This window comes from Heptranchias perlo, chromosome 4 (assembly GCF_035084215.1).
Source record: "Heptranchias perlo isolate sHepPer1 chromosome 4, sHepPer1.hap1, whole genome shotgun sequence".
NCBI classification, from domain to species: domain Eukaryota; kingdom Metazoa; phylum Chordata; class Chondrichthyes; order Hexanchiformes; family Hexanchidae; genus Heptranchias; species Heptranchias perlo.
The window spans coordinates 22,629,008-22,645,993 of NC_090328.1; the positions used below are offsets into that span (position 1 = coordinate 22,629,008).

Consider the following 16,986-nt stretch of genomic DNA (forward strand, 5'->3'; position numbering starts at 1 on the left):
CCCAATGACTGTTATTGAGATTGGAGTAGGATTGGAAGTGGTGTACCATAGTTTGGGGGGGGGCGCGGTGGTGGGGGTGGTCAGTGCTGAGGTTTTTTTTCTCAGCATATCTGGATGATTTGGACTTGGGAGTACAATCTTGAGAACTGCTGATACAGTCCCCATCGCTTACAGCGGGCACGTTAGTGTTACCGCAATTTTCCCCCTATAAACAGAGAAGTGTAAAGCCAAACCCATTACCCACATAAACATAGTGATGAAGCCTCCTCACTACTGTAAGGAAGGAATGATAAATTTGTACAAAACATTGGTTAGACCACAGTGACAGGACTGTACGCAGTTTTGGGTACCTCATTATAGAAAGGACTTTAAAGCCATAGAGAACATACAATGTAAATTCACCAGGAGGAGGTGAGACTTGAGCCACTGGGACTATTTCCACTGAAGTTGAGATGGCTAAGAGGAAATTTAATAGAGGTTTTTGAAATTATGAAGGGCTTTGAAAGAGTGAATAGGGAAAGACTGTTTCCTCTGGTTGGGGAGTGCGTAATGAGGGTCTTGTTGTCATTAGGAAAATGAGAAGAGGGATTAGGAGGATTTTTTGAGCATGGCATACTTTGCCACAGAGAATGGTTGAGGTAGGGACCATTGTATCTTTTAAGGGGAAACTCAGATAAATGTTTGAAGCATAGGAAGATACAGGACTACGGGGAAATCACAGGGCAATGGGATTAGTTTTGAACAGCAAAGAGCTGGAGCAGACATGACGGGCCAAATGGCCTCCTTCTATGCTGTAAACCTCTGTGCTTCTATCTTTACATGGATTCTACAACACAGGAGCAGTCCATTAGGCCCACCATCACAGAAGCCAACTGATCTACCTGGCCTGCATGTACTGATCTGATATTACTTCAAGCACTACAATCTGTAGTTGAGTGCTTTAAAAGTAAAAGTAACTTTCAAAAAAAGGCTGTGTACTTTTAAGATGTATCTTGCCAACATGCAAAAATACAGGTTGCCTTTAATGTTCACATTGAATGGGCAGATTTATTACTAGCCAGAACATCCATCCAAACATTGGAAAGTAAAAGGTTCAAATATCAATGTCGTCATTTAAAGACATTAAGCAGCATAACGAATATATAGGGGTAGAAATTTGTTATCGTTGCTCTCGTTTTCTGGGTGACCAATTTCGCAAGGGCTATGTGCTGCGCCCTAAGGACGCCTGAAAAACATTCAATATCATATTGGCCTTGGATGATTTTCAGGCATTGGGGTGGCCACCTAAAACAGGTGTTAGGCCCCATGCCTCGGGTAATAAGGGACGTAACGTCTGTTCACATTCATCAGAATTTCTACCTTGCAACAAATTCTGCAAAAACAGATATTCTATGTACAAGGGAATAGTTGAACCTGAAAAATTTGCTCATCCCCCAAAAAATTCATATATATTGGACTAGAAGTTGACATTTTTTTTAATACTTTTTCCTTTCAAAGTTAATATTCAAAATTTAAAGACCAGGATCAAAGTGTTGGGCAATAAATCATGAATCACACGAGTCAGATAATTATTAATATTTTGCTTTGATCATGACAGATTGCAAACATTTGATGTGGACCCACTACTTGGAACGTTCTTTGTGAAAAATAAAACATTTTTGGACAGAGAAAAGAGACAGCAGCTTTTTGTCACACTACAAGCCAGAGATGTTGGAGGACTTGCGACCAATGTGCAGATAGAAGTTTCCATCTCTGATGCAAATGATGAAGTGCCTGTTTTCCAAAGAAATGGTTACACTGAATTTATTAAAGAAAATGTTGTTAAAAATATTATCCAGGTTCAGGTATGAAGAAATTTCTGATGAAATTTTTGGATGGGTCATGATGGGTTTGTGATGCTGCCTCCCATAGGTGTTACCTCTGCTCCAATAGAAAGCAAGAAAATAAAACTTTGTAACTTTTCACTTTTGGAACATTACAGAACTCTAAATAGTGCCAGTGCTCTGATGTATGGCACGGACATTTATCAAAAGCCTGGAAGCTTGCAAACATAGTTTTGCGTATGGATTCTCCTATCAACAGTGTCAAAGAGTTTTCATTGCATGACATTATGGAGAAGAGACAGGCATATCCCATTAGTGCTCTGGAGCAAATACTGCCAAGAATTTTATTTATTTATTTAACCGGGGCAAGGGGTCTTGGGCTGGCGGTACGTGAAGATGGTGCAGCTTTGCTGGAAATGCCACCAGACTTCTCTAAACAGCCTTTGCATTACCTTGCTCCTTTTAGTTGCATAGGAGGAATTTGTGGTAATTTCTCTCTGACACTAAAGGAAAAACATGGATATGCTAAACAGTATTGATGAGAATATTCCTCTCTTAAACATCCTTTGTACTGGCCAGTGCAGACAACTTAGTCCCATCCCTCTGTAATGCATGCTGTTGAACATCAAAAGTACTATAACCTGTTTATACCAGAGAGTGATTTATGGTTCAATTAGCTCAGTGCTTTGGGGTGTACTGCCCCATTCAATCTACTTCATCAGCACTAGAGGCCTTTCAAAATAAATGTATTCACAATAATCTGGACTATAGATAGGCACGACTTGGCATATTCCCAGCTCATTCCTCTTGGATAAAGAACTCAGGATCAAACAACAGATATTTCAATGGAAGCAGCCACATAGCACGGGCCTGTTCAAACAGAAACTGTGTTCTGCCTAATCTATGAAAGATCTCTCCTCTATGTCTTCCCTAAATATTAAAAAAACAAGGATCAACCAACAGGAAATATTTGAGTTGCCAACCTTACTTTTTTGGAAGTAAAATAGTGGAAGAAGGAGTTTCATGTGAGCACAGTAACATCCATACATTATGACCTATATAATTTCACAGCCTTAGTCTTTCTTACAAGAATCTACTATAAGTCTAACAATCACATGCCTTTGCATATCTTTATTCAAATTTTTGACATTTATTAAGATTCACAATGCAACAATATACAATAGTTGGTTAATATATGAATATGCTTTTCTCACTCACTGGGGGTGAAATTGCTTTGGGCAGGAGCGCAAAATGGGTGCTAGTGAGTCGGCAGCCTGTTTTACACCCTGTCTGATTTTCTTTTCCATTGAAGTTTATTTTCAGCCTTCATTATTTGCATTCGATGCATTGTGTAGGCTGATGTTAACTTTAGAAAAAACAGGGTTTTGGCTCTGTCATACCTCAGGCACCAATTTGGGCCCGGTACTGTTCTAAAACAACACGAGCTGTCAACATAATTACACTTCTGTATTCTCAGGTAAAGTGAAGCTCTGCACATAGGCGTTTGAATACATATATGCAGAATATGCTCAGATCAGATAACACTTCGCCACTAAATCATCAGGAGAGCAGTTAGGCCCCAGTTATACTGCAAGCCTTTTCCTCAATGTGATAAAAATTATTGATACAAAAACTGAACCATTAGCTAATCAATTTTCATATGATTTACAACAGAAGTGCTGTAACTGGTTAATGCTCTTGTACTTTTTCATTCCCAGGCTTTTGACAGGGACCAAGAGGACTCCCCAAACAGTAAGGTTACTTACCGAATCATTGAAGGAGATCCTTTAAAATATTTTAGAATCAATAGTTCCACTGGAGTAATATCCGTGGTCAAACCGCTGGACAGAGAATCCATGGATGCTTCTTTGAATGGAATTATCAATCTGACTGTCCAAGCCAAAGACTGTGGTAAACCTGCACTTAGCTCTACAGCACAAGTTGCCATCACAGTGGAGGTATGAATTGAAACAATAATATTGTTTTCTATTTTATGTTTCTAGTATTGTCCCTTTTACACAGCATGCTTGTGGATTTGCTCGTGGGTAGGCTGGGGTCTGGAGCATAGTTGTGATATTTAACTGTTAACCTTTGAGCTGCTGCTGCTCAATTATCTCTGTTAAAATCCAGGTCACTGTAGGTGCTTTTAAATTCCACAAATAGCGTTCAGTAAATTTCAGGCTCCCAGTTGAAATGCCTGACTTTCTTTCAAGGTTGATTTGCATCTGTAAGAATTTGGAACATTTTTAAGAGAGCTCCCCAGAAACAGTAGAGAAAGCGATTTTTGATTGCTTTCTGGAAAATAATAGGGCCTTAAATTACATTTTGGCCCAGGGGTGGAGGAGAGTGACCAGGTCATTTGCTGGAAGCTGGAATTTGGAGAGGAATATGGTTCCAACTGGGATTCTGTCCCGTTTTGTGTATATCATCATTTTCCAGTGAGGAGGAAGAGGGCAATTCCTCTGCCTCTCCCTCCCATTACATCAAGGGTGCAAGTCCTGGGGAGTTCCCAGACGACTTTGGGAATTTTGCCTATTCTGCCATTATAAGCCCTCAATGGAACTCTTCCCAGTTCCCACTCATCAGGGACTCCCAGCAAGTTTCCTGCCACTGAACGGGAACCTGCAATTGCCCGGCCATAAAATCCCAGCAATGTAGCACCAGGACTGCTACTGCAGCACCTGAAGAGGCAACTGGGCAGTTAAAGGGGTAGAAGCACAGCAGCTGCATTGTAGGCCTGACCAGACACCGAGGGCTACAAGATAATTGCGGCCAGAATGAAGGAAGGTGAGGGTGCTACAAGTTCCTCTCCGTCCGTTGGGGGACCTCAGGGCCATTACTGTAGCTACCTGGAACCTACTGCTTCTTTCCCCATGATGGCCCCTGGGAGTGGTGGTAACGCAGGTAGACGCAAGGAAAACCTGCTGGGAATCCAGGCTCCGCTCCCCTGCTGCCATTTACAAGAGGCTGGCAGGGAAAGAGTGGCCAGCAGTAGTCCCGGTGGGGACAGGAGGAGGGAAATGCAGATCGGGACAGTGAGGGTCATTACGAGCCGAAGTGCGCTGCCCGCCATATTGATACAGGCAAAAAAATAAGCATCCAGGGCTCGGGCCCGAAACAGGCGTTATATGCAGGTAATGGGCCGAATGCCTTTTTGAGGCCACCTCTGCAATATTGGGTTGCCCTGAACCCAGCACTGGTGCCGGCTACATTCAGGAAAATCAGATTCACATTTGCCTAACAAGCAGTCCTTAAAGGAACCGTTGCAGACTGACATGAGAAAGGTAAGATTTTAAAATTTTACTTTTTAAAATGCTCTACCCGGTCCATATTCAAACCACACTGGCTGCTGCCGGCCACCGTTCTCACCCCCCAATCGCCACATCCACCACTCCATCGCGGCCTCGGCCTCGACCCCCCCCTCCCCTCACCCCCCCGGACGTGACCCCAAACCCTTCTAATTGCCACTGCCACCCTTCCCGTTCGTGGCCACTGTTCACACTCTCCCGGTCGCACCCCATCTACTGGCGTCTCCCGGTTGACCCCCTCTACCAGCGTCTTCCAGTCGCTCCCCACCCACTCTACCGGTCATCTCTCATCTCTTGGTTGCCCCCTCTCCCTCCTCCCGATGGTTCCCTTCTCCCAATCGTCCCCTCCACCAGTCACTCCCCTTCTCCCGATGGCCACCCCCATGCTCCCGGTCGACGCCCCCCCCCCCAGTCGCCCCATCCCCCTCCCAGTCGCCCCCTCCCCTCTCCCGGTCACCCCCCTCTATCAGCCCCCTTTAAGAACTTACCTTGTCCGATCTTCAAGGTCTTTTCTCTGGTGAGCTGCCTCGCAATGCCCAATAGGGTCTGCAGCTCGCCTCTTCAATGATAATGAGGCCCGAGGCCCAATATTAGGTGCACCTCAGGCCTATACATTGAGGCGCAGGGAGCGTTCCCGATGTCCCCTACATGCCCATTTTCCCCATGGAGTGTCAAATCCACAACAAGCCCTAGATATCCGTCACCTTCATCATCAGCTATTCCCTGAGTACATTAATGGAGTACACTGCTATATCTTTGGGTTTCTTTACTCCAGAAATGTGTGACTTTTATGTTTCAGCCTATTCTCGTAGTCCCCGAAAGAGTGTTTCCACTTGCCCAGATATATAACTGCCAAATAAATGTATTAATCAGTAAAAGAACAAGTGAATTGTAGCAGTGGTACAACATATATTTTACCGTAGCTGTTAAGCTGAGCTTGCTGCTCATGTAGTAGAAAATAATAGTAGTTTCCAACTGCTGTGCAAAATTATGATATAATTAATATCCTCTGTCGAGGTTCTTTTCCTTTTCTTACTCTCTACAGAAGCTATCTGGCCTCGCTATTTCTCTTTGAAAGCTATTGTTCACTGATTTGAACAAAACAGATTAATAAATGCCTTCAAAAAACTTACTGTGGCCAAACAGATTTAAATAACTATTCAATACAAAAAAGTTGGCAATTGAAACACATATCAGGAAAAAAAAGCACAAGATGCTTGTACTTAAACTGAATAACTTGGCTCTTCCTCAAGCATGGCAATGTGATGATTATGGACTAGCAAACCAGAGGTCGTGAGGAGTTCAAATCCCACCATGACATGGTATGAAATTGAATTCAATTATTCTAGTAATTTGTGGTCACGCACCAGGAAAGAAAATAAGCATGAAGACAGTGTTGCCTGCATCCTGAGAACAGATTTTAAAAAATAAATCAGGCACAGGCAAACCAACTAAAATCTGTAACTATTGGAATGAGTTAAATTGGGCTTTAATTTCTGTGAGCTTTTAACTTGTTTCCATGTTGTAACTTCTATGATTCTATAAAGCATTTGGACAGTTACATGGGGAAGATGGGTATCGAAGGATATGGGCCAAGTGCAGGCAATTGGGACTAGCTTAGTGGTATAAACTGGGCGACATGGACATGTTGGGCCGAAGGGCCTGTTTCCATGTTGTAACTTCTATGATTCTATGATTCTATGTATCATGACAGAATTAAAGAAGCCAGTATTATGCTAAATCTTAGATAAAAGTACTTCATTTTGTTACACTTATGTCATCCATTTTTTCAACCTATGTGTGCAATACTTTAAACTTGTTGTTATTTCATCTGCCATTCTTGTGTCCACTTCCATATTTTAGCTAACTCATTTTTAAGTACCTGAGCTGTCTCCCCAGAACCAGTTGTCCCCCTTGGTTTGTTATCTGCAAATTTGACCAGTTTACATTGAGATTCCGAATTCAAGTTAGTAACGCAAATTAGAAACAGTGAGGGTCCTGGCACTAATCCCCGGGCACTTCACTCTGCACTTGTTTCCATCCTGACAAAACTTTTAACAAATACCTTTCGCTTTCTATTCTTCAACCACTTTATTATCTATTTTCAGATTTGATGCTGAATCCCCACTTTAAACTTTAGCTTTGCATGCAGAGATTTGTCAAACACTTTTTGAAGGTCAGGGTATATCGCGTGGCTTCCACAGTTCACTTGGGATGCCAATTCCTCCATAAGCAAATCAAGGAGGTTAGTTAGCCAAGATCTGTCCCTTCTGAATCCATGTTGGCTGCTGTTTCCTAGGTTATTATTGTGCAGGTATTATTATCAATAATCAGTTCCATTATTTTACACAATTTGCCTGCTTCATGGTCTTTAACACGCGTCAGTATATTCTCTACTGCTAACACACATGGCGATGAACTGGAAAAGAGGTGTAGCAGCCCTTGCTGCCAGTATTACTGCTAGTGCCTGGTTTTACCCTGTCGTAAAGTTACTCGTTTGCAGTAATGTTCTGACATTAAACCAGCTCTCGCTGCTTATTAAGGCCAATTAAGGGGTGTTAATGATTTGTCACCCTAACAGGTGCTGTAATTCTGCTGGAGGGAAATAAATACTTGTATAGTGTACTGTGCTCACCAACTCAACTGGAGTTATCCTCTAGCTAAAGTACCTTTGAACAGGGAGCTGGCTCAAGCGCACTGAGTGGCAGATTCAGGCAGGATACCGGGGGGCGGTGTATCTGCTGACATTGCCAACCTCACCCAATCCGATTCCTACACAATCTGGAGAGCATCTTGTCCTGGATGTAATTACCATTGAAGCCTACATGTTCACCCTCAGACAAGCAACATAGAACATTTACAAAGTGCTGCTGTAAGTGCACACACCGACAATAAACATTCAATTAAAATGTTGTCCTTTTAGGAACTTCTAAAATATGCCTTTGCTAAACCAATAAAAGGCATACAACCACAAAATGTATCAATGGATGTCACATTGTATGAAAGCAATGCTTGAACTGCTGCATTTTTGTTCATTCAACTTGGGAGGTGTGCTTGATTCATAACTGTACAAAGTTGATGGTTCCAACTTAATCTGCCAAAAATGCCTATCAGCTCTAATTTAGGAATGGCTGGCCTGAAGTTACAAGTGTCAACTTGTCAAATTCATGATTTGCTTAAAACTTAGAAACCAAAAAACACACTGCGCTTCTACATAAAAAAGTAAGATGAGTAAAAGAAAACCTTTCTCTTTGCCATTAATTATTTAAGAAGAATTTAACAGAAATTACAAATTTCTAAGAGTATCTTTTAGGCTTAGTTGGTAGCACTCTCACCCCTGAGTCAGAGGTTGTGGATTCAAGCTCCAGGACTTGAGCTCATAATTTAAGCTGACACTTCAATGCAGTACTGTGGGAGTCCTGCAGTGTCAGAGGTAGTCTTTTGGATGAAAAGTTAAACTGAGGTTCTGGGTGCCTGTACAGGTAGATGTAAAAGATCCCATGGCACTGTTTCAAGAAGAGCAGGGAATTCTCTTGACGTCTTAGCCAACGTAGGAACAAGAGTAGGTCATTCAGCCCCTTGAGTCTGTTCCTCCAGTCTATTAGATGACGGCTGATTTGTATCTCAACTCCATTTACCTGCCTTTGATCCATGTCCCTTGATACCCTTATCTGTTGAAAATATATCAATCTGCCTTGCAGATTCCAATTGACCCAGCGCCTACAATGTTTTAGGGGAGAGAGTTCCAGATTTCCACTATTCTTTGTGTGAAAAAGTGCTTCCTGATTTTGCTCCTCAATGATCTAGTTCTAATTTTAATATTGTGCCCCCTTGATCTGGAGGAAATAGTTTCTCTGTATCTACCCTATCAAATCCTTTTATCATTTTAAACACTTCAACTAGATCAGTGCTCAACCTTCTAAACTCAAAGGAATTTAAGCCAAGTTTATGCAACCAGTCCTCATAATTTAACCTTTTAAGCACTGGTATCATTCTGGTGAATCTGTACTGTACCCCCTCCAAGGTCAATATATCCTTCCTAAGGTGCAGTCCCAGAACTGAAGGCTGGACTCCAGAGGTGGTCTGACCAATGCTCTGTACAACTGAAGCATAACTTACTCCCCTTTGTATTCCAGCCTCCTTGCGATATAGGCCCTACATTTGACTATCATGAATAGGCACCCTCACCACTGGTGCTACATCTGGGGCAATTGGCATTATAGCAATGCCAACATAGGTGTCCCAGAAAAGAGGGTGGTGTCAGGCACCCCAGAAACTTTTAGTTGCCCCCAGCAGCTCCCTTACAAAAGGGTCCATTTTTAAAAAAAAATCCCTATTTTCACCTTACGGGTTTATGTCATGATCCCAGCCTGGATATCCAGGTGGTCTCCACATCCACCCCTCGGTTGGCCAGTAGCCTGGTCCCATTGAAGACCTTTATAATGGGTGGGTGGAGGCTGCGTCCCCACAAGGCCATCCCACTAAGTAACGGTAGGTCTGTGATTCGACCCCCCCCTCCCCCTTCCCGTCTCCAAGTCAAAATCCTGGCCAAAGAGTCTGCAAAGAGATATAGACAAGTTAAATGAGTGGGCAAGAAGGTGGTAGATGGAATATAATATGAGGTTATTCACTTTGGAAGGAAGAATAGAAAAACAGAATATTTTTTAAATGGTGAGAAACTATTAAATGTTGGTGTTCAGAGGGATTTGGGTGTCCTTGTACATGAAACACAGAAAGTTAACATGCAGGTACAGCAGGCAATTAGGAGGACAAATGGTATGTTGGCCTTTATTGCAAGGGTGTGTAGATGCCGGTGATGGACTGGGGTTGACAAATGTAAGGAATCTTACAACACCAGGTTATAGTCCAACAGTTTTATTTGAAAATCACAAGCTTTCGGAGGCTTTCTCCTTCGTCAGGTGAAGTGTGAGGGGTTGAAGTACAAGAGTAAAGAAGTCTTGCTGCAATTGTACAGGGCTTTGTTGAGATCACACCTGGAGTACTGTGTACAGTTTTGGTCTCCTTACCTAAGGAAGGATTTATTTGACTTAGAGGCGGTGCAACAAAGGTTCGCTAGATTGGTTCCTGGGATGAGAGGGTTGTCCTATGAGGAGAGATTGAGTAGAATGGGCCTATGCTCTCTGGAGTTTAGAAGAATGAGAGGTGATCTCATTGAAAGATATAAGATTCTGAGAGGGCTTGACAGGGTAGATGCTGAGAGGCTGTTTCCCCTGGCTGGAAAGTCTAGAACTAGGGAACATTGTCTCAGGATAAGGGATCGGACATTTCGGACCAAGATGAGGAGGAATTTCTTCACTCAGAGGGTTGTGAATCTTTGGAATTCTCTACCCCAGACGGCTGTGGATGCTGAGTGAGTGAGTATATTCAAGGCTGAGATCGATAGATTTTTGGACTCTAGGGGAATCATGGGATATGGGGATCGGGCAGGAAAGTGGAGTTGAGTTCAAGATCAGCCATGATCTTATGAATGGTGGAGCAGGCTCAAGGGGCTGTGTGGCCTTCTCCTGCTCCTATTTCTTACGTTCTTATGGACTAACTGCTGTCGAATACCAAATCTAGAATGCCTGATTGCCACTATTTTGCCTGCAAGGAGGGATTGATGTTTCAATTGTACAGAGCCTTCATTAGACCTCATCTGGAATACTGTGTTCAGTTTTGGGCACCGCACCTCAGGAAATATTATTGGCCTTGGATGGGGTACAGCGCAGATTCATAAGAATGTTACCAGGGCTAAAAGGGTTTAATTACGAGGACAGGTTGCATAAACTTGGTTTGTATTCCCTGGAGTATAGAAGATTGAGGGGTCATCTGTTTGAGGTGTTTAAAATTATACAGGGATTCGATAGGATAGATAAAGAGAAACTATTTTCTCTGGTGGGGGAATCCAGAACAAGGGGGCATAATCTTAAAATTAGTGCTAGCCAGTTAGGTGTGAAATCAGGAAGCACTCTTTCACACAAAGGGTAGTAGAAATCTAGAACTCTCACCCCCAAAAGACTGTGGATGTTTGGTCAATTGAAATTTTCAAAACTGAGATCAATTAATTTTTTTTCGGTAGGGGTATCAAGGGATATGGATCGAAGGTGGGGAAATGGAGTTAAGGTACAGATCAGCCATGATCTGATAGAATGGCAGAATAGGCTCGAGGGGCTGAATGGCCTACTCCTGTTTCTATGGGCCTGATTTTAGCAGGCCTGCGGGTTTCCGGCGGGTTGGGTTTCGGGAGCGTGGTCAACACGCTCGGTGAAATTAGTGGGTTGCCCGCGCGATCGTAGCAGGCAAACCACTAATTGGAGCCACTTACCTGCTCCTCCGGGCTCCGCGCTGCTGGTCTGCGCGTCGGGCGGGCTGCGCATGCGCAGTACGATCTGTCAGCTGGAGGCTCTCTAGTTAAAGGGGCAGTCCTCCACTGACAGATGCTGCAATCAATAGAACACATTACAGCATGGAGCAGCCCAGGGGGAAGGCTGCTCCCAGATTATTGATGCCTCACCCCAGGCATCACCAGATGGGGTGAGGAGGAGGGGGAGGACAGAGATCTTCCACCTGGCGGGCGGGAGGAAGCGGCCTGCCTCTGCCACCAAGAAGGCCTGGCTCGAGGTGGCAGAGGAGGTCACCTGCACCACCAACATATCGCCCACCTGCATACAGTGCAGGAGGCGCTCCAATGACCTCAGTAGGTCAGCCACAGTGAGAACACGTAGTCTTTCCCCTACACTCCGTCTGCCACAACACTGCCCCCACTCCACATCTCCTTCGGCACCACCAACACCACTCTGTCACATCACCCCTCATACCCACTCAAACCCCATCCTCATCTTACCTGCACCTACTCACCTCGCCAGTACTCACCCCGCCACTAACACGCAACCCAATCCTCATATAATCCCATGGCTCTATCCCATACGCACCCTCTCGTGCATCTCCCTCACGGCCAGCCTCACTCAACCTGCCACCACCTGTGCTGCAGCCACAGGGCATGCATCGCATATGTGCAGTAGGCAGCGTAAGGCAAATGTGTCGTGAGCATGAAGGGGATGCACAAGGGTGTTTGAGGGTTTGTCATGGGTGTTACCTATATTGAATTTCAGAACAACTCACATCACACATTATATTGGCACCACCACTGCCATGTCTCCGCGAATCCTGTCTGTTTTGCGCAATAATGCCCGCTCCTGGGTATCACTATGAGGACCCACCACTGATGCCACCCATTGTGTCACTGCAGAGTAGGTGCAGGTGTATTTGCAGGGCTCTTCCGCGCAGACGACTGAGAGACATCGGCGGTGTACCCGGCAGCACCCTGGAAGGATGCGGAGGAGAAGATGTGGAGGGCAGTGGTGACTTTGGCAGCGACAGGTAAGCAGATGGTGCTGGGGCCAGCCAGGAGCAGCTCGGCATGAAAGAGGCTGCAGATGTCCACGACTACATGTCGAGTGAATCTGCGCCTCCGTGTGCACTGCTGCTCAGAGAGGTCCGGGGAGCTGCGCCCCGGTCTGTGGACCCTGTGGCGAGGGTAGTGCCCTCTGCGACGCGTCTCTCTCTGTGGTAGCCCTCCCTCCTGTTGTACAGGTGGATGTGTCACAGCACTCTGTTGTGGAGCTCCACGTGTCAGAGGTGGATGGCGAGGCTGGTGATGCTGTTCGCCCTCCGAGGGGGTCATGACTGCAGCTACGACGGCCCCCATCCGCAATATGTACATCTGAGGGGGTCCGCAAGGTAGGCACATGTCTCCAGACCCCGGGGTGAGTGTGCAGGTTGGTGACTTTGACCGTCAGGAGGGGGGTGGTGGAGGCCACACTTTGTCCCAAGTGACAGAGCGGCCTCCTGCAATGGGTGAGGGTCCCCCCCACCTGTCAAATGGACCTTTGCAGCTGCCACAGGCTGACGGCTGCAACACGTCCAGTTCAACTAGAACTGTTTCCCCCAGTGTGTGAAACAGTCCCATGTTTCTCCAAAATCACACACAGTCCCTTAATCAGGTCAGTTAATGACCTGAACAAGCGAACTAAATAACCTCAAGTGGCATCCCGCTGGCTTTAATTGCCTGCGGGATTCCCACCAGCGGGGGCTACGCACGCACCCCTGCACGTCATCGGGGAACCCGGAAGTGGGCGGGATCGTGGCGCGATCCAGTCACGTGCCTGGATATCGGGATTTTCGGGGCACCCCCGCTGGAAACGCACAGGAAACCCGACGGTAAAATCGAGCCCTATGTTCCTAAAACATCTTAAATGGTTATTTTACACTGCCGTACAACTTGTTCGTTTTCATCGACAATTTGATGGAAAAACAGGATGGAGGATGAGAAATAAAATAGAATATTGCAGTCGAATAACACTTGGTGCCTAGTCAGTAAATTTTGTGCCAATGAATAAACCATTGTTAATATCTTATGTTGTAGGATGTGAATGACAATGAGCCAGTTTTTAACCAAAGCACCTTTATTGTTGCTGTACCTGAAGACCAGCTAGGTAAGAGCTAAGTTTATGAGATGTTATGCAAATCGGTGCAAATAGTGCAGCAACTGATAGAAATGTACAATAAAATTAAAATAAATTCCTCCTGAAAAGTACACAATTCTACAATTTTTTCTGCAGTGTTGTGAAATTAATAAGCTTTTTGTCTGCGTGTCAGGGAAATTGACGTTTTTTTCATACAGTAAGATCATAGCAACAATCATTCACAGAAATAAAAAATGTGGAACCCCCAGAATATGATTCCATAAAAGGGCCTGGTGTTTCCTCTGCATTTGTGGCCGGAGACACCGTAATTTGGACGCAAACAAATTCCGTAGCTTAAAAGATTGCGGAATTTTGGATGTAAGTGAGTTACGAGCGTAACTACGATATGCCCAAGTTTCCTCGATTTTTTACGTCAGCCCATCAAACTCTCCATCCGAATGAATCCTTGCCCACAAAACTGGTCATGCCCCCGACTCTCAAATGCGAGTATCCTCCAATAGCACTTGTTCTGAGGGTCTCTACATTACAACCAAATTTTCAGGCACAGCAGGAAGCAAAGTCATTTTTATGATCTTCTAATTGCAATTGTTTGAGCGTTTTTAAAAAATGTATCCACACTGAGACCGGCTGTCTATTTTCTGTTTCTTTGAATGGATTTTTATGGCATAATTCACATTGAAAAGCTTCCCCGATTGCAGGTTCTTAAACCTGCTGTGCCTGAATGATGGTTAAATCAGTTGAAACTTCAAATTTTATGACACAAAAAAGAAATATACTGATGTGGGTTTGGCATTTCCTTGGGTCCCGATTGTTTACCCTGATTTATGTCCATTTAGACCCATTTTAAGTGCGGGCGTTTTCTAATGAAATTGGGAGGATAATTTGACGTCGGCAAAATGGGAGCAGCTTTAGGCGCAATTTCGGGTGCAACTTCCAACTTGGAGCACTCCCTCAGTACTGCACTGGAGAGAGTGCACTGCACCCATGGAAAAAACTCCAGGCCAAAGATATGCTAACAAACACACTGAAGATTAATTACTGTTGAGAAAGCAATTTGGAGCTTATTTATTTGGAGCTGATGGGGTGGGGAGGGGATGCATCCTGGCTTGAGTCCCGGGATGCGCCCACCTGGGACCTCTGCAGGTGACCCTATTAAAATATTATTATCACTGGAAGGTACGGAGGATGCCTGGGTTGTCCCACACAGCTCAGGAATTGCAGTGGAGGTTGTCGATTCTATGGGGGTTTGCTGGGTTCTCCCTGAAAGAAACTTCAATATGCCTCAACAGGCCCTCTTTCAGTGGTAGCACTCTCGCCTCTGAGTCAGAAGGTAGTAGGTTCAAGTCCCACTCCAGAGACTTGAGCACATCATCTATCCTGGCACTTCAGTGTAGTAATGAGGGAGTATCTACCATGTAATCCGATAGTTAAGACAAATCAAAGCAATTTATAATTTGGGAAAAGCAAGCAACTTATTTTGTAATAAGAAGTATGGTAGTGTAGTGGTTATGTTATTGGAATAGTAAACCAGAGGCCTGGATTAATATTCCAGAAAACACAAGTTAAAATCCTAACATGGCAGTTTGAGAATTTGAATTCATTTCAAAAAATGAAGCTGTCGGATTGTGGTAAAAACCCAACTGGTTCACTAATGTCCTTTAAGGAAGAGGAAGCCTGTTGTCCTTACCCAGTCTGGCCTTTATGTGACTCCAATCCCACACCAACGTGGTTGACTCTTAACTGCCCTTTGAAGTGGCCTAGTTGTATCAAACTGCTACAAAAAGCATACCACACAGACTGCAGTGGTTCAAGAAGAAAGCCCACCACCACCATCTCGGGGCAACTAGGGATGGGCAGTAAATGCCGTCCTTCTCAGAGAGGCCCACATCCTGAGAATGAATTTAAAAAAAATTGGAACAGGTTGATAACCATTTAGTAGAAAACTGTGTTGGCTAGTTTTGTTGCTTGTGATTTCGGGTGATACTGTACAATTGTACCACCAAAAGTGGCAGTCATATTACACCCACAGAATTTAAATAAATATTTAAAATGTATAATGTTGTAACATTTTAAATTCTAAATAGATTCATCAAATCTTGCACCTATAACAGAGTTCAATTTAAATCAAACATAGAAAATTTGCATATTTTAGGCTTCATGATTATGGACATTAAAATTCACGGTTGGCCAACAGAATGACTGTTTATTTTTGATAATATATTGAAATAAATCCACTTAATATTTTATCCCAGATCAGTGTGTTTCGATACAGGCCTCTGACAGTGATGTAACTGATCCAAACCGTCTAATGACCTACAGAATTGAAGATGGGGCCAGAGGACAGTTTATTATCAGTACTGAGAAACTGGACCTGCATCAAGCTGCTGCGTGTATCCGTGTAAATCCAGACTCCAGGCTCGATTATGATGACGGGCCACGCAAATATAAACTGACAGTAGCTGCCATTGACTTTGGGTTTGATCCCAACACCGGATACACAACGATTGAAGTGGAGATTTTAGACGTAAATGACGAAGCTCCTGTTCTAATTGGAAGTTCACTCTCTGATGTGTTTGCAAGTGAAAATGGAAGAATCAATACAACAGTCACCACAATCCAGGCTTTTGATCCAGACACAGATGCAGAATTACACTTCTTCATAAGAGGAGCCGAGTGTCTCGATGAGAAGGAGAAAAAGCTGAGCAGTTCACTCTGTAAAGATTGGTTTCAAGTGACGGAGCAATCTGGGTCTTTGTTTTACAGTGGTCCTGTTGACCATGAAAGTGTTCAGGCTGTTCGGTTAAGAATACAAGTTGTGGACTACAACACTGTTCTTTCTTCAAATATGAGTGAGGAAGGTAAGCTCTACTTGAACAGTGGTTTAGAAACTGTTACAAGTGTTTTTTCCACGAGTAGGAGTAGAAATCGGTATGCATTGGGTGTTTTTTGTGGGATCTAAGCCTGCACCCAATCTGCGCAGGCTTAGATCCCACAGCTAAATTCATGGGACCCATTATTTAGGCGTCCTGGGCGCGGATGCCCATTGAAGGACCTCTTGAAAATTTGTCAGCGATGGGCAGGGCAGGGATTGGTTCTGCCTCACTCAGGATTCTTCATCGGCCCCTGTGGCCACGAGCGAGTGCTCTTCCCAGCTGCACAGCACTCCTGAAGACTGTTGCCAGCCCCACCCAAACCCCCCCACCAATCTCCTCTCCACCCCAATTGACTCCTCCCTCTACCAATCGCCTCCCACCATCTCCTGATCACCTGTCCAGAATTACCCAAAATTGATGTCCGCTTCACCGGTGAGCTGCCGGGGGTCGCGCAGCTGGCGGTCGCAGCTCATCGTTCTAATTTAAATGAGGCCCG

At 44.4% G+C, this 16,986-nt stretch overlaps 1 protein-coding gene across 1 annotated transcript in view; it reads left to right on the top strand.

The window, feature by feature from the left end:
• Positions 1–16,986, top strand: part of LOC137320437 (cadherin-related family member 2-like) — a 97,361-nt gene that overhangs the window by 35,394 nt on the left and 44,981 nt on the right. Inside the window, exons 15-18 of the mRNA XM_067982132.1 lie at positions 1,598–1,844; positions 3,542–3,781; positions 13,557–13,626; positions 15,870–16,475. Of these exons, the coding sequence (XP_067838233.1) occupies positions 1,598–1,844; positions 3,542–3,781; positions 13,557–13,626; positions 15,870–16,475 (1,163 nt within the window). The remainder of the gene's footprint in view (positions 1–1,597; positions 1,845–3,541; positions 3,782–13,556; positions 13,627–15,869; positions 16,476–16,986) is intronic.